Here is a 22,962-nt window from a genome sequence, read left to right on the forward strand (position 1 = left end):
TCACAATTTGTGCCACCCAGAAGTGAGAAAAATACATGCCAAGTATAGACCATATACTGTGTTCCCTAAATCAAATCAAATGTTATTGGTCACATACACATATTTAGCAGATGTTATAGAAAAGAGCAGAAACTCTAAACTATCCGTTCAGACCCCAGTCCTACCTAAAGGTTATGGGAAATGTGCTCTTTTAGTATTTCTCCAGTAAGTTTCCTGAAAGAAAAAGCCTCCATTTCTATGTCAAATATAATAAAATGAAAACACTATAGTAAATACTACAGTAATGTCCGCAAAAACACTACAGTAAATACTACAGTACACTACAGTCTTCATAAACACTACTGTAAATACTACAGTATACTAGAGTCAGCAAAAACACTACAGTAAATACTACAGTATAATACAGTCTGCAAAAAAACGAAACTAATTACTATAGTACATACAACAGTTTTATTTTACTACATTATTTATACTATAGTTAACTGTAAATACTACAGTAAATACTACAGTATTCCCTGTAGTGTTTTTGTGGACTTTAGTCTGCAAACACACTACAGTGAATACTACAGTAAAGTCTGCAAAAACACTGCAGTGAATACTATAATATTTATACCAAAGTAAATATACTATAGTGTTTTGTCATGTGGGCACAAATCCATCACAATACACTTACAGGTGCTTGGCGTAAAAACTAAAGCAAACCTAAAAAAACAACATAGCCTCTTATATTTTCTTTATAGTAATAGTGACAACCTTTCAATCCCAAATGGATCTTGGTCGGGACAAAACCTTTAAAGGTATAAAGTATAACAAAAAGGATCATTAAAACAGCACGACACTGTGTGTGCATTGTGGAAGTCAGTGAATGCACCACGTTCCACTGTAAGCCTGTGTCTAAAATCTCACCCTATTCGCTATACAGTGCACTACTTTTGACCAGAGCCCTATGAGTCCTGGTCAAAAGTAGTGCTCTCTACAGGGAACAGGGTGCCATTTGGGAGGCCTGAACTCTCGCTAATCGATTGGCAGATGAGGAAAAAGGGCCGGCTTTAATGTGTTGCATGTGAAGGATTTACTGGAGAGCAGAGGCACTGAATCAATGGAGTAGAAAATGCATCATTAGGACAGTGTTGTTGTCGTCGGCCACCTCTCTACGCGCTCCCCAGAGAGATGGGGACTGTACACCCACACGCTTGCGTGCACGCGTATGAGCACACATGCAGGCCCGCACGCACGCACACACACTCTCTCACTCCAATACACACGTGCACAAGTAAAGCAGAAACAGACACATGCCAGCATATACGGTATACAGCCACACACACACACACACACACACACACACACACACACACACACACACTTTGTTATTTGTATTATCCTTTAACAATACTAAACAGCAGTTTGCATTTATACGATTTAGACCGATTCCACGCTGTCATTATGTTCTGTAAATTCTCTTATTACTATTAATAATGAAGTTAATCAATTTAACCTGGTCCCTTTGATTTGTCCCTTGTTTACAACAGTTGTGGGTTGTTGCTCACTAGGTAACAGATTTTGTGCAAATAAATATTTCAGTAACACTTCAACCTAATGTTGTAGTGTAATCCTTTCTATCTCAAAGTCCTTTCACAAAAGAGGAGAAAACCAACACCCCCCCCCCCAAAAAAAGAGTCAATTGACGTGTCAAAATCACCTTGGGGTGGTTGACAAAAACAGGAGCAAGGGTCTGACTCTGAGACACAGGGGTTAGTCTGCCCTCCCATTACAACACTTTCAGCCCTAAACACCACCATTAATATTCCTCTCCTCTCATTCCCCCTTTCCTGTCCTATTATCCCGCCTCGGCGGAGGGATGGCGGAGAGACGCGGTGTCCTGTCCTATCCCGTCCTCCACAGGGGAGACGAGATGAGAGGACATTTCAAACAGGGACGACTAGGGGGGGGGGGGGGGGAGATGGGTGGAGAGGAAACATGAATCATTACAGTTCCTGTTGCGTCCCAGGGAAGGGAAGAAAAGGACGTTCCTCTTGGGCCGATTGATTCCAGAGAGTTAATTGGCTTTATTAGCCAAGACGTTGGGCCCGCGAGGGGCTTCTGTTCTACGCCCAGAGGCCCCCCTCATCCCCCCCCCCCTTCCAATCCAATTCCTGCGAAGGAGAAACCCTGCGTAATTGTTTTCCCTCCATCTTCCGTGTCATTGTCAGATGGGTCCTGCGGGATTATTAGCAACCCCAGGTCCCTCAATAATTCATCCTAAACTATTTATACACAGATGGAGAGTCCTCTAAAGTCTCCCCCAGTGAGCTTATCTGCCTTTCAGACAGAGTGACTGGGGAAGAGGAGAGAGAAAGAGATTTGGAAAAACAAGAGGGGGAGAAATTTAAAGAGTGAAAGAAAGGGAGACAAGGGGCAGACTGAGCCGGAGAGAGGGATGGGTAGTGGCAGTAAGAGACAGAGGCACAGAGGAGGGAGATGGTGCATGTGATTCTGTGCAAGAGAGCGAGAGAGAGGGAGAAAAGTGTGCTCCTGTCTTTGGTAAAGGGAGGCACAATGACCCTGTTTCATGGTGTGCTTTCAGCTTCAAGGTGAAGCCGCTCTTTCTCCCCCGCTTTGCCAAAGTGAACAAAAGCACCATCCGGGGAATAGCAGCCTCCCCACACAACCCTCATTAATGACGTTTAATCTGGCCCTTTTTTCCCCTCCATTTAACGCAATTAAGATGTTTGCAAAGCTAACGTAGAGCGCCAATCGCTAAAGGAAGGGCACATGAAAGATGCACAGGGATTTCCATATTTTCCATAGACACCATGCAAACACAAGTGGCAATGGATAAGATCAACAAACACACCACTGACTCATTCTACCATTCCTTCATAAACACGTAATCATATGATAACATAAGATATTAGCATATTAGCATTAGCGCATTAAGAGGCTTTTTTATCCTAAATAGGGAGCAGTGCGGTTTGAGAAAAAGGCTGTATAACTTGTTTTTAATTGCCTAGTCGCAGATACCTGGGTTTTCCTCCCGCCCCGCCTCGGTGGGGAGACATTTTGTTGTCGTCCAACTAATGAGGCTTTTGGCGCAGGCAGTTGATTTTCAAAGTCCTTTTATCGGCTCTGGAGCTACAGATAATTTTAAATATTTAGCCATTTGGCAGACGCTTTTATCCGGCTCACTTAGAAAGCTGCAACTCCCTCTTGAACAAATTGGGACATTGAAATGCAGATCGGAACAGAGTTTTTACATTTTGCATTGGAGGCAAATGAGGGGGGAATGAACGAATGGAACTCTGGGAAAGGCCTTGTTTGGAAGATCAAAACACTGGTCAGCTCAGATGTCTGATCCTTGCAATATCATAGAACATGAATACACAACATGACTTGCCCATAGAGCAGACATCTGGGCTGGTCTTAGATGCCACAATGAAAACAAGTGACTTAAAATGTATGTACTGTGGTATAGATTTCTTTTTTTTTTTTTTACTGGCAAATCAATCAATTGCATTTAATACAGCTTAGTACTGTGCAAGTTAATGTTAAATCTGACCCTTTCATTTTGATCTGTTTTGCTATTTTAATCGCAAGCAGGTCTCGGTCAGATCAGTGCTCAGTGGCAAACTCTGTCCAGAATGAGGATGATCTGCTTGGAGAGACCACTGAGTACTGATGGAGGATTCTCACAGTCTGGCCAATCTCAATCTGTACCAGCCTCTGCTCTTTTCCAGGGAGGATGGGATCCTCTACTACTACTTAGCCATTGCTGCACACACACACACACACCCACACACCCACACACCCACACACACACCCACACACACACACACACACACACACACACACACACACACACACACACACACACACACACACACACACACACACACACACACACACACACAAAGTAATATGCTTACAGACAGATCTATACTAAGGCAGAGGCCACAAATCGTAATATTGATATATCATGTGACATTTGTGGTATTGATGTGTTAATTCATGTACACATATCATGTATATATTTTTAACTACACTACACACAGAGTATACAAAACATCATGAACACCTGCTCTTTCCATGACATAGACTGACCAGCTGAATCCAGCTGAAAGCTATGATCCCTTATTGATGTCACTTGTTAAATCCACTTCAATCAGTGTAGATGAAGGGTAGGAGACAGGTTAAAGAAGGATTTTTAAGCCTTGAGACAATTGAGACATGGATTGTGTGCCATTCAGAGGGTGAATGGGAAAGACAAAATATTTAAGTGCCTTTGAACGGGTTATGGTAGTAGGTGCCATACCCTGTTCAAAGAACTACAACGCTGCTGGGTTTTTCACGCTCAACATCTTTGTGTGTATTTTTATTTATTTGTTGTACCTTTATTATCCAGATTAGTCTCATTGAGAAAAAATATCAAATCTATTTTTCAACAGGGGGGTGCAATTCAATATTAGGAAGGTGTCCCTAGTGTTCCATACTCATCCCATTACCTTCGACAACTAAAATCCACATTTTTAAAAAAGGAAGTACACCTGCAGAAAATATATGGCGGTCGACAGCAGTATGCAAACCCAATGTTCCATTTTATACCTTTCCCTTACCCTAACCCTTACGTTAACCTCTCTGAAACTATACATTACCTTAACCTCAACCTACCCCGTGTTCCTAAACCTAACCTTAACCCTAACCTTAATTTATTTACACCACTGTCAAAACTAAAAAAAAATATGCCAGTCAAATATCCACTTCCTTCTATAAAACGCAGACAATATTAACAACTGATAAGAGTTCATATGTAGCAGTGAAAAAAAGCAGTCACTTATATAGGCACAACAACAACAACATTAACACGTTGTCAAAAATGTCTGCCTACATCGGAAAGCGCTCACTTATTCACCACTGGGGGTGGCTTTTAAGCAGCGAGGCCTAATTCTGCTGCCATTGCAGGAAGGTCATTTTCTTTCCAGGACCATGATGGCCACATACTAGTGCTTAAATCTCACAAAACGCAACCTATAAATTACAACAAAGGACAGAGGGGTCAGAGCCTAGCATGGAATGGAGCCAGGAGCCATCAATCTGCAGGGAGTGGGACATCTGTCTCTGGGAGTCCCTCGTTCTCTATCTGCCCCACTCTCACTCTCTCTATCTCTGTCTCTCTGCCTCTCTCTGTCTCTCTCTCTGCCCCTCTCTCTCTGATTTACTCTCTCTCTCTCTGCCTCACTCTATCTCTGCCCCTGCCTCTCTGCCTCTCTCTCTGCCTCTGTCGCTATGCCTCTCTCGCTCTGCCTTTTTCTCTGCCTCGCTTGCTGCCTCTCTCGCTCTGCCTCTCTCTCTCTGCCTTTGTCTCTCTGACTCTATCTCTGCCTCTCTGCCTCACTGCCTCACTCTCTCTGTCTCTCTGCCTCTCACTTGCGCTGCCTCTCTATCTCTGCCTCTCTGCCTCTCTGCCTCTCTCTCTGCCTCACTCTATCTCTGCCTCAGTCTCTCTGACTCTCTCTCTGCCTCTCTCTCTTCACCTCTCTCTGCCTTACTCTCTCTCTGCCTTACTCTCTGCCTCAGTCGATCTCTGCCTCACTCAATCTCTGCCTCACTCGATCTCTGCCTCACTCGATCTCTGCCTCTGTCTCTCTGCCTCTGTCTCTCTGCCTCTGTCTCTCTGCCTCTGTCGCTCTGCCTCTCTCTCTCTTGCTTTCTCTCTGCCTCTCTCGCGCTGCCTCTCTCTCTCTGCTTTTGTCTCTCTGCCTCTCTCTCTCTGCCTTACCCTACTTCATCTTATCGCTCTCTTCACGCACTCTCTTTATTTCAGTCTTTATGTTTTTCTCCCCATGCCTCTCCCCCTGCCCCTTACAAACGCACATCACGAGTTAGCATTTGGTTCATCGTAAGTTTGGTTGAGACTTGATCTTAGTAGTACCATCTCGTACCCCCCCCCCCCCCCCCCCCCCCGCCCCAAATTGCCTCTGAACACTCGAAAACTTCCCCATGACTTATTCATAGTCCTTTTTCCATTTTCTGAATCAGACTTTGTCTTCAATAATTAAGGAGATCTTTCCAAAAGCCTTATCCCCCTCTCCCAACTCCCTTTTACAGGTATTACAAGTTCATCCAGAGAGAGCTAAATGCATATCTGACCTCACATAATGACACGTTTTACCTCTTTAGACTTTTGGATCAACTGCATATAGGGAGTTGAGCATTGGGCCAGTAACCAAAAGGTCACTGGTTTAAATATGTGCGAAGGTGAAACATCTGTTCATGTGCCCTTGAGCAAGGCACTTAAACAGATTTGCTCCAGGGGCGCCGTACTACTATAGCTGACCGTGTAAAACAACACATTTCACTACACCTTTCCGGTGTATGTGACAATAAAACATGTAAAAAAACATAAAAAATTGTTATAGGATCAACAATGGAAAGTAACACTGGCTATAGTTCCAGAATCAACAGCATAGAGGTACACTGTAGCTAGCTCTAGGACCAACACCACAGTTACACTGTAGCTAGTTTTAGAATCAACTGCAGTGAGTTACACTGTAGCTAATAGTTCTAGGATCAACAGCAGATCAACAGCAGTTCTACAATCAACAGCAGATCAACAACAGTTCAAGGATCAACAGCAGATCAACAGCAGTTCTAGGATCAACAGCAGATGAACAGCAGTTCAAGGATCAACAGCAGATCAACAGCAGTTCAAGGATCAACAGCAGATCAACAGCAGTTCTAGGATCAACAGCAGATCAACAGCAGTTCTAGGATCAACAGCAGATCAACAGCAGTTCAAGGATCAACAGCAGATCAACAGCAGTTCAAGGATCAACAGCAGATCAACAGCAGTTCTAGGATCAACAGCAGATCAACAGCAGTTCTACGATCAACAGCAGATCAACAGCAGTTCTACGATCAACAGCAGTTCTACGATCAACAACAGATCAACAGCAGTTCTAGGATCAACAGCAGATCAACAGTAGTTCTACGATCAACAGCAGTTCTAGGATCAACAGCAGATCAACAGCAGTTCTATGATCAATAGCAAATCAACAGCAGTTCCAGGATCAACAGTAGCTACTCCTATGGGCCTTGTTTCAATATTGATCTTAACCAGATCTTTTTTGTATCTACTAAAAGCTTTTGATCTATTTTGATTTATACCGGTGCAACTGTTTCTTGTCACCCATGCTTATAAGATCCTTGGCTTGCTCATTATTCACGATATGGAACTAATGTATCCTCATTTAATGGCTGCTTTTATTAACTTTCACTTGATTGATTTTCTGTTGTCCTAATATTGCTTTTATTGGATATGGTGTGATGAATCCCACAGGTTCCCTTGAAAACATCTCACGAGGGTTATCCTGATTTATGAATCTCCACCATTTCATGTTCCCAGGAATCTTTGAAGTGCTATGATATCTGTTACTCCAAACAATAAATATAGTATGATAAAAAACAATGTAGAAATCTATATGAAATTACGAAAGCATAAGACAGTGAACAATTGCGATATTAGGCTTAATGCCGTCATGTCTTTGTCTGACTAGAGTACATATTTCAAGCCTTCTTGGCTCTCTTCTGGATGCGAGTAACCTGATTTACTATTCCCATTCCTGCCATGTGATTCCATTCGGCCACCTAAACCTCAAGACAGCACGGAGGCAAATCTCACACACACACACACACACACACACACACACACACACACACACACACACACACACACACACACACACACACACACACACACACACACACACACACACACACACACACACACACACACACACACACACACACACACACACACACACACACTACAGCATTAGAAATAAAGGCCTAATGGCTGAACACACAGTCTGTGAAGGTTTATTGTTATTAGCAACCAGCACTATAGTACAGAGCTATATAATCACTGGACCTATAGACAAAGGAACTTGTACCTTGCTCTATAATTATATAGCATGGATGTGTACCCTGTAATTACACCTACACAGTATAGATGTGTGGTATGGCAATGAATGGCAGAGAGATTGCCTGCATTATGAACAAACAATAGAGAGGATTGTAATTCACTATCATTATGGTACGAAGCATGCAGCAACACAATATGGAGATAATTCTCATTCAGGAGACCTTTTGAGTCCTGTGCTGAATTCGCTCCTGTTCTCAGCCTGACCTACATGTTCCATTGATCTCTAAGAAGTTGAACTTCTAAATGTCAGTAGATGTGTGCATCAGACCTACAATGGAATATAAACCGAGCCAGAATGTTGCAAGGCTTTATCCTCACTAACCCTCTAACCGGTCCTGTAGGAGAAAGTTGGGGATGGGGGAGAATTGTGGTTGTTTCCATTGGCTCAGTTGGTTGGAGAACGGTGCTTACCTCACCGGAGTTTACGGTTTGATTCCTGAATGGACACCACACAAACAAATGCAGGCACGCACACACGCCATACTGTTCACAGGGAGCAATAGCAGAATGTGAGGATTAGCATTTTCTGAGAGCAATATCGCTGTAAAATCGAATAAAGAGGGGTGACTACACAACAACCCCAAAAAGTGAAATGTATTAATAAAAGCTGTATAAACAACAGAAAGTTTCCCATATTTTGAAAGTATTGCATTCTCTCACTCCGGAACAGAGGCTTTATCTGAAACCTCAGGGGAACAAGCAGATGGATCGAACAGAACCAAAGCGTCAGCCTCTTTAAACATTGAACACGGACCACAATAACACTTCCATGATGCAATTGCCTTGAAAACAGTAACTATTTAACCCTCTAAGGAGCCCTTGTCAAAACAGTGCTAGAGTACGCTTTCAGCCACTTAAAATCGCCATAGCAATAACATGGCAATAGCAAAAAAAAACATAAAAACAACATCTTAATATGAAGAGGGAGGATGTTCTACTTCTGGCATTTTATTAAGCCTCTTTTAGGGTAAACAACAGGTTAAGCTGATGAACGTTTAAAGGCTGACCAAGTTAAGCATAGCTTTGTCCTTCACATTTTGGATTGTGTATACAGTTAACATAAATCTTTATATATATATATATATATATATATTTTTTTATATATATAAGTTTGTCCCTGCATTTTTAAACCGTATTGTGCTGACGATTTCTTATTGAGCAAGGCTGCGGGTATTGGTGTGTTTACAGGCGTGTCCAACCCACATGTGCCATCTTCAATTGGTAGAGTCAATGGGGTGACGTCACCCGAAGCGTCCCCTTTAGCATTTACCATCTTGAATTAGACTGAAGGCCCGTTGTTTGAAGGGAGCCTAGCGTTGTTTGCTACTATAGTATCTTTGTCTTAAGGAAAAGATCTCCATGCTATGTCTCGGCAATGTATTTGTTTGCTAAAAAGAGTAATACAAAGTATACAGTTGTTCCAAAAAAGTATAGTCCAGTACTATCATTAGGGTTGGAGGTGCTGGTCTTTCTTGACTGGCTGCTTGGGTCAGGCTTGGCTGTACAAGGCATACACACTTGCTTGCATTGCACCACTAGAAAACCTCAGGGGCTTCATTTATCGATCATGTGTAGGCACAAATCTGTGCCTAAACCTTGCGTGGGATCATGTCCATGCAATATGTGAGATTTATCAATATGAACATTTACTTGAGAATGTGTGTAAATTCACGCACGGCCATGACCATGCGTATGCACAGTGCCAAGTGGTGGAATAAGGGAACTGCTTGTCAAGCGTGGCCTAGTGAATGGTGAAAATATATGTTGAATATTTATGAAATTATGAGAGTAAAAATTCTATCATTTTTCAATTTCATTGTAATTCCATTGTGAATTCATGCAACATATCTTGACAGGCTATATTATATAATTTGACCACTTCAGAGCATTTGTTACAACAAAAATCCATATAAAGTACAGTCATTTGTTAAATTAGAGGCATATGTGAAAGATAAACCATTGTTGAAATACTATAAAACTGAGATAATGGGAATTTAAATGAGAGATGGTTAATCCTGATCTGTTGGAAGATTTGGCACAAGCTGCATTTCGCAGAGAGTGTGTTTTTAGAGACAGGTGTGACTTTTTTGCAGAAAGTACAGATTGGCTCATCAGATAGTTTCACAAAATCTATCATATAGGATTTTTGCTAGGATTTAAGGCAAACACATGCCATTCCGGTGCATATCCAAGTGCTCTCCGCCCCCAGGTTTTCGGCAACGGGCACTTTTCAGAGGGAGCTTACAGATCCAAATCCCATAGACCTCGATGAGCCGATGGTTTGGATGCAATCATCACCAAAACGAACGGTTGCATACAATTTCCATACACCATCGCGCAACAGGTTGAAGTCAAGAGGGGTTTCTTTTCCATCATGGTTCTCAATAGACGGCACTCACATCGCCGTAAAAGCACCATCCCAAAACGAGTTCAACTATGTGAACAGAGAACAGAGAAGACTGCTGAATGTGGTGGCCAGGTGGAACGCACCACTCGTTCATTCTGCAGAACAGAAATGTTGGCCTGTACACCTAGAGGAGGGGGCTGTTGAGGATGGATGGCTTATTGGGGAGTGTTGTCTACTCATTTGAGGAAAATTTGCCATTGCTAAAGCAACTTGATATGTCCTAATGGTCGTCTCTTTTGAAGCTTTGCTTTTATTTTTACTGGTCAAGCCATAACTGAGCGAGCCAAATAAAACCTTTTTGTATATTCATTCTCTGACACGAGCAACTCTATTTCAGTCGTTGAATATATTTTTTTTTTTTTTTTAGCTTTTTAACTTTTCTTGGTTACGCCATTATATTCCATGGTACGGCATTATATATTACCCACAGGCTTTATTAAAGGGATGATTTTGAAATGCAAATACCCAAGGTTGTGCACGAGCCCTGAGGCTGAGAACAATTTATATTTATCAATGGTAATCTCCTAGCAGTGTGCGTATGATGATCGTAGGATTGTTTGATAAATCCCACTATGCATACAAACATTCTAAATTCTGTTCCTAAGTAGTATTTTAGAATAGTTTCAACGCAATATTGACAAATGCGGCCCCTGGAATATTGACGCACACTATTCTTATATACAACCGTTGCTTGAATGTACTTTTGAGATTACTCAACAAAGCCTGTAAGCAAATAGTACAAGAGGTCTTTTATGTAGTTATGTGTACGACCCAAGTGATTTCAGATAGAAATGTGAGTTATAGATCTGTCATTCTCATTGAAGTCTGACAAGCAGTAGCTCCGTTCCCTGTACAATGTTTCTATGCTTCCCCTCTGTACATTTTGCACCCCTAAGATTGCTGAGGTCAGCAGCTCCTCTGACCTAAGGGATGAGTCCCTTCCCTCCAGGTCAGCGTAGCAATAATCCCCTGGGCCTTGCTCTGTGGACAAATGAACGACATCCTAATAAGCGCATATATGCTGAGTAGACCACATTTTATCACATTAATGTCATATTGAAAATTCAGTTGTCAATCAAGCACTCTTAACATCGGAAAACTCAACATTTGCAGTGACAGATTAACAATAACAAACCGCAAGATGTTATGACTCGATTACAACATGTTATGACTCGGTTACAACATGTTATGACTCGGTTACAACATGTTATGACTCGGTTACAACATGTTACAACATGTTATGACTCGGTTACAACATGTTATGACTCGGTTACAACATGTTATGACTCTGTTACAACATGTTATGACTCGGTTACAACATGTTATGACTCGGTTACAACATGTTATGACTCGGTTACAACATGTTATGACTCGGTTACAACATATTTGTTACGGTGTTAAATCATGTTCTGACAACGATTCCACCAAAAGTAATTTGAGAGGAATGAGGATACATGTAAAAGCAAGAGATGATGAGAATCTGTTTTTACTGCACCATCAGTCAAACAATTTCTCTTCTGCTTTCACATTTCCCCCCATGTTATTAGCTATGTGGTGTGTGTGTGTGTGTGTGTGTGATGTGTGTGCGCAAAGTGCCACTTCATGAGTTTTACCGACACTTCCATATACCTGTACAGTGTCTGTCAATCTCCTAAACTAAAATGAGACTGCGTCCTCTGCCAGACCGTCCCCATTCCTTCATGATGATAAAGGTCACAGGCTTTAATGAGTCCAATGAGGAGGTCACAATAGCAAGAGGTCTCTTCCCCCCTGACAGCAATCATAACTCCCGACCTGCAGTTAGCATGCTAATCATCTAGTCTTTGATCCCCTCACCGTTTCCCTTCTCCCTCCCCCATTCCTCTCCTCCTTACATGACCATAGCTCACTGTAAGTAACTAGCTCTCTGGACTAATGATCCCGGACAATCATAATGGACAACAGCATCCGAGGCACCTTGACAACTGTCCCCACTGACAGATTAGGCAAATTAGGCACGTCTCACGTTCTCCTCCCTATTTTTTCGTCTTGAGGCTCGGATGTTTTTAGACACCAAGAGGTGTGCGTGGGGCGGTTGAGCTGGTGGGAGGATTTTGGCGACACACGGCCTCGTCGGTGACACATGTTGCCCCTTTTCCCCAACAAAACGCTCAACATCGATCGCGACACGTCGTCATAGAAACAGGGCACGACGTGGTGCCTGAGTGTGCATTCCGAACGGAGCTGAGTGGAGAATTCTGGGCAGGGGATGAGAGAGGGAAGGAGGGGTACACACACACCCCAAACCAACGACGTGAGGAGAAAAAAGAGCCCACAGAGGGGATGATGCAACAAGAGTGAAATCCTGCGGCCAAAACGCTTGGTGCATTAACACAGCCTGGTAGAAAAACACCCCCCCCTCTCTCTTTCTCTCTCTCTCTCTGTCTCTCTCTTTCTGTCTCTCTCCCTGTCTCTCTCCCTGTCTCTCTCCCTGTCTCTCTCTCTGTCTCTCTTTCCTTTTCCTTGTTGAAAGGCTACATTGGTTTCAGCGCCTCGCTGCCTGTCAGGAGGAACTTCCAATGCGGCAACCTGTAACACCTTCCCAGAGTCCCACAGGGTATTACATTTACGATACTGCAGTGCCTTCAGACATTATGTCCATTGACGATGTTCCCAGTTTCAGCTAGTTTTCAAAGCAGTCAGTATCCAGATTTGATGAATTTTTAATGAAAAAATAGATTTTTTAATATTTCATGAGGATTTCCATTGCTTCTCTAAGAAGAAGGGTCCCAATGTGAACCAACAGGTCTAGAACTACGCTACCAGGGGCTGTTTCCCAAACTGCCAATCAACACTCTGTACAGTGTACCACCCGCTCCATCCACAATAAAGTTACAGTAGTTTAACTGTCCTCTCTTAACCCCCTAAAATCAACGCCGTGCCTAAATCTAAATTAGCATAATAAAACAATCCCCTTAATCTGTCTGTTTAAGCTAGATATATCTGTTGTTTTTGCATGGGCTGTTTCTCAATCCACCGCATCGGCCCGATGTTGTCCTTCCGCGTCTGTGGTGGAAGGTGGCAGAGCTACAGTGGTGTTTGTCAGATCAGGCGATCAGGAGACATCCCAAAAATTGGTCTTCTCACAAAAAACGTTCTAACAGTTTGATCTGGAAACTAATATAGAAAGCAGAGAGACTCTCACGAACACGATGGTGTTCTCCACCGGGCCAAAAAATGAATGGAAGTGAATAAGGCATTTTTTTGGTTGCCTTCTTATATCTCTCATATACTTCAAAACATACTTCATTTCGATGTATTGTTTGGATATATGTTTTAGTAATGTTTACATGTGGATGTTTGTGACATATCTACTTTTATAGGCGACATTTGGGGATCATACTGGATCTTGAAAGGCATATTTTTTAAACAGGATTAATAAGCTGTGCAGCCAGCCTGCCCAGTACCTAGGACAAATAAGGTGAGTGCAGAAAGCCCAACAGGGAGCTTCTCTGTCCGCCTTTCAATTGAATTGGTCAAAAAACACCCGAAGATATCAATGTACCTATTCCTGGTGCTTCTTTCACTTTCAAAGGACTCCTAGGAAAACCTCAAAGCAGAGCTTCCGAAGGCATTTTCGTTGAGCTTTAACAATACATGCAATTACTCTGTTACTACATGGGTATTACACTGTTATTACACCAAAACAACTGATGATAAAGGACACATACATTGTTGACACTTTACAGTCATACATGCTAGGAGCGTCTCATTGACCCAAGGTGAATTACGAGGGCGACTGTTTCTGGCAGTCACCTGGTTGGTAGTGTACTTCCATATCTCCACCCTCCCTCCCATGCTGCATTGCAAAAAAAGAGAGAAAGTGGCCCGTCTTTGTGCCGGCGTCCCTCTCAGCATGCACGGCGGCAGCTGGTGACTGTTATAAATGGCCTCTATTAGTACGGCCCAGTCGCAGAGGGGAGAGAAATAAAATCATTGGGAGAATGTAGGCCTAGTGTTGTCACCTCTGTGCCCGTTCCCTTCCTTCCTCAGCCTCCTCTATCCACCACCTCCCTTTCAAGGGGCCGGCAATTTAAACACTAGATTGCTAGTGATACATGGGGTCATTATTGGGATGGTTATGGCAATTTTATTTATTTATTTGTTTATTTGTCAGGGAGCATGTACAACATGCCATTGCACCAGATTTAGCTCATTTTCATCTGTAGTCGCTGGGCAGAAAACAAACAGCATGAATACATCAATACAATGCTACAATATAACAGTATTAAAATCTCTCCCTATCTATCTATACTGAACAAAAATATAAACGCAACATGCATTCAATAGGCCCTAATCTATGGATTTCACATGACTAGGAATACAAATATGCCTCGGTTGGTCACAGATATATATATGACATGACTGGTTTGCCTTTAACCACTTTTCAGGTCATGCCTTGAAACTAGCAAAGGTACTGCACTCTCACACACTGGTTGGCAGGATGTTCATAATCCAGACGCTCTGACTGAAAAAGATGTCTGGTCAAACTTGGTGGACCTAAACTGAGTTAAGCAGTCCCCTCTGGTTTAAGCTCTTGTTGTCCTGGTATTGTCCTTGCAATACGTAACAAACTGCTTAAGAGATGGTGGGGCAATGTCATGAGTGATCTTAAACAGCAGAGAGGTGTCGGCATAAGAAGCTTTTAAAGCTCAGTAGGTTCTATTTCTTAATGATATTGTAGTGGGGACAGGTGTTTAATTTCTTTGTCCAGCACTTTCAGAGTTTCTTTATAGAGCTTTTAAAGTGGTTTCGTTGCTGTGATACTAGCTCGTGACCAGGTTGTGACACAGTACGAGAGATGGGACAAAATCATTGAGTGCATGTACGTCTTAGCAGCATCTGCTGACATTTGGTTTCTGACAAATTAGACATTTACCAGGTTGCGTTCGACCGTTACATTTACTTTTTTTTAATTTCGTTTTTTGAAGGACAGGTTAGAGTGGCAATAGTATAGTAGAGTAGTACCCAAGGAATGTGAGACAATGGAAAAAGGAAGAGGCTGTCTATCTAGCTATTATAACATGTCACCATGACATTAGTAATAGCATATTAATAGCATCTATAGGTGGTAGTTGTTAACATGTTCAGAGCTTTATTGAACAATCACACTAAATCACACTAATCTTTGTTACAGGTATTTTCATATGTCCAAACCAGCTAAAATCATTTCATTTTAGAGTTTTTTCAATAACAATGGTTTGTCCATCAGGTCAAATAAAGGGCAGTGTTGTGAAACAGGGGGAAAACCCTTCACAGCAGGAAAATAAAGAGGAATAGAGCATATGGAGGACAGGAGAAGTAGTAAAGGTGTAGATACTAAACATTTGAATACTTTATTTATAAGAATCTTTAGGGGAGTTAATCATTTTAACCCCTATTTTTTTTTAAAGACTTCCACTAGATGTCAACAGTCTTTAGAAAGAGTTTCAAGCTGGTTTTTGGAAAAATGAGCCAGAAGTTGTAGTTTTTCTAGATGGCTCCCATTTTGGCTGTAGTGTTTCCAAGAGCGTGGAAGAGAGAGTGCGTTCTTTTTGTTAAACTCCGGTAAAGACAATAACGATTCTCCGTCTTAAATTTGATTGTTTATTTGCGTATTAGGGTACCTAAGGATTGATTATAAACGTTGATTGACTTGTTTGGATAAGTTTATTGGTAAAGTTTGTGATTCATTTTGTATGCATTTTGAAGGAGGGAAATCGAGTGGATTATTGACTGAAGCGCGCCAGCTAAACTGAGTTTTTATGGATATAAAAAAGGACTTTATCGAACAAAAGGACCATTTGTAATGTAACTGGGACATCTTGGAGTGCCAACAGAAGAAGATCTTCAAAGGTAAGGCATATATTATATCGCTATTTCGGACTTTCGTGTTGCAACTCCCTGGTTGAAAATTATTTGTTATGCATTTGTGTGCTGGACGCTGTCCTCAGATAATCGCATGGTTTGCTTTCGCCGTAAAGCCTTTTGAAATCTGACACCTTGGATGGTTGAAATCTCTCAGATTTGGGATGGACACTTCAGAACAAGCTTCCTTTATATGTTTTTTTTTGTGGACTATTTGTTGTTCAATGTGTTTGTATGGGCTAATAGCAGTAAGGATAAATAATTTATTTAATCAAATAATGTTTTTATTTTCTTTTGATACTTCAAGGGGTCTTAGAATTAAAATTAAACTTGCAAAATTATCCTTGGTATGGCCTTCTTAAAACAATTATATGTAACTTAGTAGATCCCCCGCTCCTCCCATGGCTTAGACAGGGCTTAGACTGTTTAGTGCCAAAAACAAGGGGTTAAATACATGTAAAAAAAAATTATAATATATGTTTTCTGATCTTTCTCATCTCTCAGACATAGAACAAACACTTCAGAAAAAACTTCCTTTCGATTTTTTTGGGGGGACTATCTGTTGTTCCATGTAGTGAATCTGTTAATGGGCTAATAGCAGTTATTGGGCTAATAGCAGTAAGGGCAAAAATATTTTCTCATACATTTTTTTTTTTATATCAAACAATTCCATATAGCTTAGTAGTACAAACTCAAAACCCAACAATGCAATTATCAATAACAATGTATTACTAGAAAAAAGCGCACGAGAAATAAGAATAAGAAATACTTTATTGTATAAGTAAGTAAGCATACTATACACAGGAAATATTTTAAAAAGTATTTACATGTGCATGGATATTGACATGATGGAGGTAGATATGTATAGGGGTAAGGTGACTAGGCAACAGTGGTGTAAAGTCCTTAAGTAAAAATACTTTAAAGTAGTACTTAAGTAGTTATTTTGGGTATCTGTACTTTACTTTACCATTTATATTTTTGACACCTTTTACTTCACTACATTCCTGAAGAAAATAATTTACTCCTTACATTTTACCTGACACCCAAAAGTACTCGTTACATTTTGAATCCTTAGCAGGACAGGAAAATTGTACAATTCACATACTTATCAAGAGAACATCCCTGGTCATCCCTACTGCCTCTGATCTGGCAGACTCACTAAACACAAATGCTTTGTTTGTAAATTATGTCTCAGTGTTGGAGTGTGTCCCTGGCTATCCATAAGTAAATAAAAAACAGGAAAAGGGTGCTGTCTGGTTTGCTTAATATAAGAATTTTTACTGGGTGACTTTCACTTTTACTTGAGTAATTTACTTTTAAGGTATCTTTACTTTTACTCAAGTATGACAATTGGGTACTTTTTCCACCACTGCTAGGCAACAGGATATAAGATAAACAAAATAGCAGCAGCTTGCAAGTGAGTGTGGGTGTGTAGGGTCCGTATAAACATATGTGCATATTATGTGTGAGTGAGCAAATGAGTGAGTGTTTGTCTGTGTTGGAGTGACAGTGTGTGAGTGTGTAGGGCCCTGTGAGTGTGCATAGAGACAATGTAAAATACTGTGCATAGAGACAATGTAAAATACTGAAATAAAAGGTCAATAAAGATACAAGGGAAACTCTGTCCATGTAGTTATTTTGTTAGCTATTTATCAGTCGTATTGCTTGGGGATAGAAGCTGTTCAAGAGCCTGTTGGTGTTAGACCTGATGCACCGGTACCTCTTGCCATGCGGCAGCAGAGAAAATAGTCTATGGCTTGGGTGGTTGGGGTCTTTGACGATTTTCCAGGCCTTCCTTTCACACCGCCTGATATAGAGGTCCTGGATAGCAGGGAGCTCGGCCCCAGTGATGTACTGGGCTGTCCGCATAACTCTCTGTAGCGCCATGTGATTGAGGGTGGTGCTATTGCCATACGAAGCAGTGATGCAGCCAGTTAATTTGCTCTCAATGGTACAGCTGTAGAACCTTTTCAGGATTTGAGGGCCCATGCCAAACTTATTCAACCTCCTGAAGGTGAAGAGGCACTGTCACACCTTCTTCACGACTGTTCGTGTGTGTCTGGAACATTTTAAGTCTTTAGTGATTTGGACACGGAGGAACTTGAAGCTGTATACCTGCTCCACTGTCGCCCCGTTGATGTGGATGGGGGCGTGCTTACCTCCCCATTTCCTGTAGTCCACGATCAGCTCCTTGGTCTTGCTGACGTTGAGGGAGCGGTTGCTGCTCCAGCACCACACTGCCAGGTCACTGAACTCCTCCCTGTAGGCTGACTCATCGTCGCCGGTGATCAGGCCTAGCATCGTCGTGTCGTCAGTGAACTTGATAGACACTCACTTAGTGAAGACTACAGGACTGAATTCCAGCGAATTCAACAACCATGTTTCTGTCGCTATAAAATCCACTAATGGGTGGTAACTACAATTCAATCAAAGGGCAAGGAACACTGGGAAATACACAAATAAGGCTGAATAAATTCTCAAGTTGAATTATATTCAATCAACGTAAAATTAAAAGTTGAGCGAACATAGAATTCAACTTAAGAATGTATGTTGGTTCAGTTAATATGCTCAAAAGTTGGGTACACTATAAATCGCATTGAAGCTGGTTGTCTGGATATTTTAAGTTTAATCAACTTCAATGCTATTTTGTTGAGCAAACTAGAAATTGTATTGCAGCTGGTTGCCTTGATTTTTTTAGTTGAGTCAACACTTTTTTTTTTAAAGGCTGCAAATATTCTCAGACCCTAGTGTTGTTCACTTTTCTTGCAGTATTAATACCAATACTTCAACCCTTAAGTTGTTTATAGATCAACATTGCCCTTGTTTGATATACATCTTTTGGACTACATTTTGTACCACAATTGGAAAACGTTGCCATTCACACGTTTTACCAGCTTGTAGATGTATCCAAAATATGATGAAAACAATGACGTGTTCTTAACCATGCTATGTCACCGACATTGGGAGTCTGTCTAGGCCAGTACAGTCAAAATGAAAACCGCTACCTCTGTCAAGACAACGGTTACTTGACATGAGATCATGATTGGACATGGCACCTTACGGCAGGTCTTATAACACCTTCCTATCTATGACACTGTCAAATATTATAAGCAGTCTAATAACATATTATAAAGGCTTATAACAAGTAACAAACATTATACCTGTTAGCTGTAAGTAAAAGGTTACCAAAATATTCTTTACTCAAGTTAAAACATTCAGACATAACCTGACAGCAACTTTAAAGTAAAAAAAAAAAAACATTTGACAAACCTCCTGTTTGCGGGGAGGTGTAGGGATATTGGTCTGGCTGGGAGAAGGAGTGTATATATATATAACGTCTTGGCCAACCAGCTAGCCAGTGAGAGGGCTAGCACCTCCAGCTAGTTAAAATATGAGAGCGGTGCTGCGGGTGGGGGCTCACTAATGAAACGGGGGGGGGGGGGGGGGGGGGGGGGCTGCCTGTGAGGCCAGGCCATATATCGCTGTGAGGAGACAGTTCCTAGAATCACCCGGCGTGGCCGCCCATAGTTCACGGGCCACGCATGATTAACCGTTAGACAGGGAATCGCTACTACAGCTGGGCTATTAATAAAATATATACCCTCCCCCCTCCTCCCTTCCTCTCTCTCCTCCTTCTCCTCTTCCCCTTCACACTCTTCCATTTGGTTCCCTCTTCCCCGACAATCTCCTCTCTCTCCTCCTTCTCCTCTTCCCCTTCACACTCTTCCATTTGGTTCCCTCTTCCCCGACAATCTCCTCCTCCCTCCTTCCTGATTTATTTGTATTTCATCATCATGCAAAATGTCACGTTGTTAACAGAGGATGGGGGGAGGTCGGGGGTTAGGGGATACTACCAGGATTGGAAAGCTGAAACACTAGCTCTGTTTGTACTTTAACATCCCCATGTTAAGTGAGCCTGTGGAGTCTGAAAATGCCCTCCAGGTGTTGCAGATCAATTGAACCCTTCAATCGAAGAACTATACATGTGCTTTTTCATTTTCAGATGATTACTGATTACTGATTTTGTAGTTCACTGTAATGTCCAGAATTGTCAACCCACATGGGATGTATTGTTCATGTTATCTATTGATAGTTTTTGTTGTAATATCAATACTCTGGATGATTCATATTGCCTGTACAACTGGACCATTACCATAATACCAAAGGGTTGACAAGCTCTCAAAGGGTATAGCATATCAATAGGTAGGATATGATCTCGCACTTGCACACACGAGCGCGCGCACGCGTGACACACACGCACAGTCCTTCATACCTCTCTCTATGTATAAGCTGGTTGTTCGAACACCTGTCTCCAAAAACACAAAACATCTCCATGCATGATGCCAGGCACTAGACTAGAGCATAACATCAATGACATATGGTAGGTAGGCGGGTGGACCACATATAATGGATTTAGGTAGGGGATACTGTAGAATGCATTATGTAAAATCTCAAATATTGGTCACATTTGCTCAGAAAATCATACACAAGCCCGCGCGCACACGCACGAGCTCGCACGCGCACACACACACACACACACACATACACACATACAATTCCCCTCCCTCCCTCTTTCCTATTGCAGGACACTTGCCATCACGCGCAACAGAGTGCAAGGTGCCGTGGGCAATAAGCCACGGGCTCCACGGGTATATTCGAGAAATGTTTTAACATCGAAGCAGGGTGATTTTGCACTTGTGAATGAATGCACAATGACTATATGTGTGACTCGTTACTCTTAACACGTAGCATACACTTCGAAAGATACAAGAGAACGGCACATGCTCTTAATATTGTTACATAATATTAGCTGTCGTGATTCGTGCCAGCGCTGTATGTCTGGATAACTCAGGACATTAATACATGTATATGTTAGTTGAAATGTCTCAATATTCATTACGGAATCCAGACTATAGCAATGGACTATTCCTTTGTCCGATAACATGAAACCTGTCGAGAGTATACTACAATAGTAAATGACACAAAAATACTACTATAAAAATACGCAAGTAATACTATTCAACAACCACACGTGTCCAATACGTGTCAGTCCTGTCTCCCGAACCAGGGGGAACAAGACTGCAAGCCATGGACAGACATTCGTGACAGGAAACGGCGACGGGAGCCGAGGAGAAAAGAGAATGAAGATGGGGATCCCGCTCTCTCTTTGACCGAGTAGTAGGCTCAACCCACCTTTGTGCATGCCCGTAAAGCGGTCCTTGAGCACGGTGAGCTCGTAGATCTTGCCAAACTCCTCAAAGAGCGGCCGGAGGTCCTTCTCGTCCAGGTTGCGTGGTATCTGCCCGATGAACAGTTTGATAGCGTCGTGGTCCTTCATAGGGATGGTGCCCCCGCAGCCCGCTGGACTGTGGCTTAATCCGTTCACTAGCCCGTTTGTGCCATCCACCTGTCCGTTCGTTAAAGTTGCCATCTTCGGACCGGCAATGAGTTGTGGTAACAGCGGCGGCAGCAGCAGCGCAATCTTGGTGGCCTTGTGTAGAAGCTTCCGAAGTATTGGTCAAAAATGTTATTCAAAAAAGCCTTGCTGGTCCTGCTTCTAGTCCTACCAAGGCAAATATGTACATGGATAAGTATACATATGTATCATTGGGCTAAAACGAATATCAAAGGCTTGGAGCTGTCTGCTGGTCCCGGTGGAGGCGTGATTCCTTGTATTTATGTTCTAGTTAATAATTCATTAATTCATTTAGTAAAATAGATGAGAGGGAGAGAGAGAGAGAGAGAGACCAAGAGCTTTCGCTTTCTATTTACACCTTTCGTTCCCCTAGTCCCTGCTTCTGGGTTCCCTTTTATTTTTTGCATTGAGAAGTCGGTATGGGTGTTCTCGGTTTAAACGAACGGGGCCAGCTCAAGAGCTGCAAGGACTGCGGGGAGGTATGGAACAAGGGGAACCACTATAACTCGATGTTTGTGTTACACAGCCTTTTCTCTACCCCTTCCCGTTGGTACGTTCCACCAATAGAAGGGGGGTTTATAAATAAAGAAAAGAGTGAATTTGTACGGTTCTTTGTGCAATAGTCAACCAAGTGTAAATCACGCCACATTTGCAGGGAAATAATAGGCATAATAATAATAATAATAGTATGCTATTATATATTTATATATATCTAGTAAAAAGCATGAGGTGACGCACACCCCAATTATTTTGAAGAGGTGCTGACTAACGAGAGTCGTACACTCTCTCTTTCTCTTGCTCTCTCTCACACACACATATATATATATACACAGTATCTACCATATGTTCCTTTCAAAATATACCCCAATAGGCAACCAACACTGATTGATTGAAAACCATTTTGATTTGGAGTGAAAGGCCATTAAAGTGGTGTAGAACCATTCGAAGAATATTTACCTAAATACCTACAACAGGAGCTTGAACCGCTTGAATAGCGTGTAGGTGGACAGTGCCTGGTGCTGAAATCCTCGAGCCGAGTTAAAAGGCAACATCGGTGGCTAAAATATGTTTCAGGGAATGTTAGGATGTGTCAGTCGAAGACATGTCGCACAGTATAGCCTAGAGCTCGAGGAGGCATCTATTCTGTTCAGATTCTGATGTAGATGTATTTGAAGAGAAGGAAGTCTGGGAGCACCGCCGAGCAGGATAGACGGCCACATCGGGAAGGGGCAGCAAAGAGAGAGGGAAGGCTACAACATTCGAAACAGCTCCAGG

At 42.1% G+C, this 22,962-nt stretch overlaps 1 protein-coding gene across 16 annotated transcripts in view; it reads right to left on the reverse strand.

Annotated features, from left to right (window-relative positions):
- LOC106565371 (CUGBP Elav-like family member 4) overlaps positions 1–22,089 on the reverse strand; it is a 104,850-nt gene extending 82,761 nt beyond the window's left edge. For all 16 annotated transcript variants that reach the window (XM_045691569.2, XM_014132406.3, XM_045691567.2 and 13 more), the window contains exon 1: positions 21,465–22,089. In XM_045691569.2, coding sequence (XP_045547525.1) covers positions 21,465–21,702 — 238 coding nt within the window. In that variant the 5' untranslated portion in view covers positions 21,703–22,089. The remainder of the gene's footprint in view (positions 1–21,464) is intronic.
- Between the last annotated feature and the right edge of the window lie 873 nt (positions 22,090–22,962).

Source organism: Salmo salar, chromosome 12 (assembly GCF_965601325.2).
Source record: "Salmo salar chromosome 12, fSalSal1, whole genome shotgun sequence".
NCBI classification, from domain to species: Eukaryota; Metazoa; Chordata; class Actinopteri; order Salmoniformes; family Salmonidae; genus Salmo; species Salmo salar.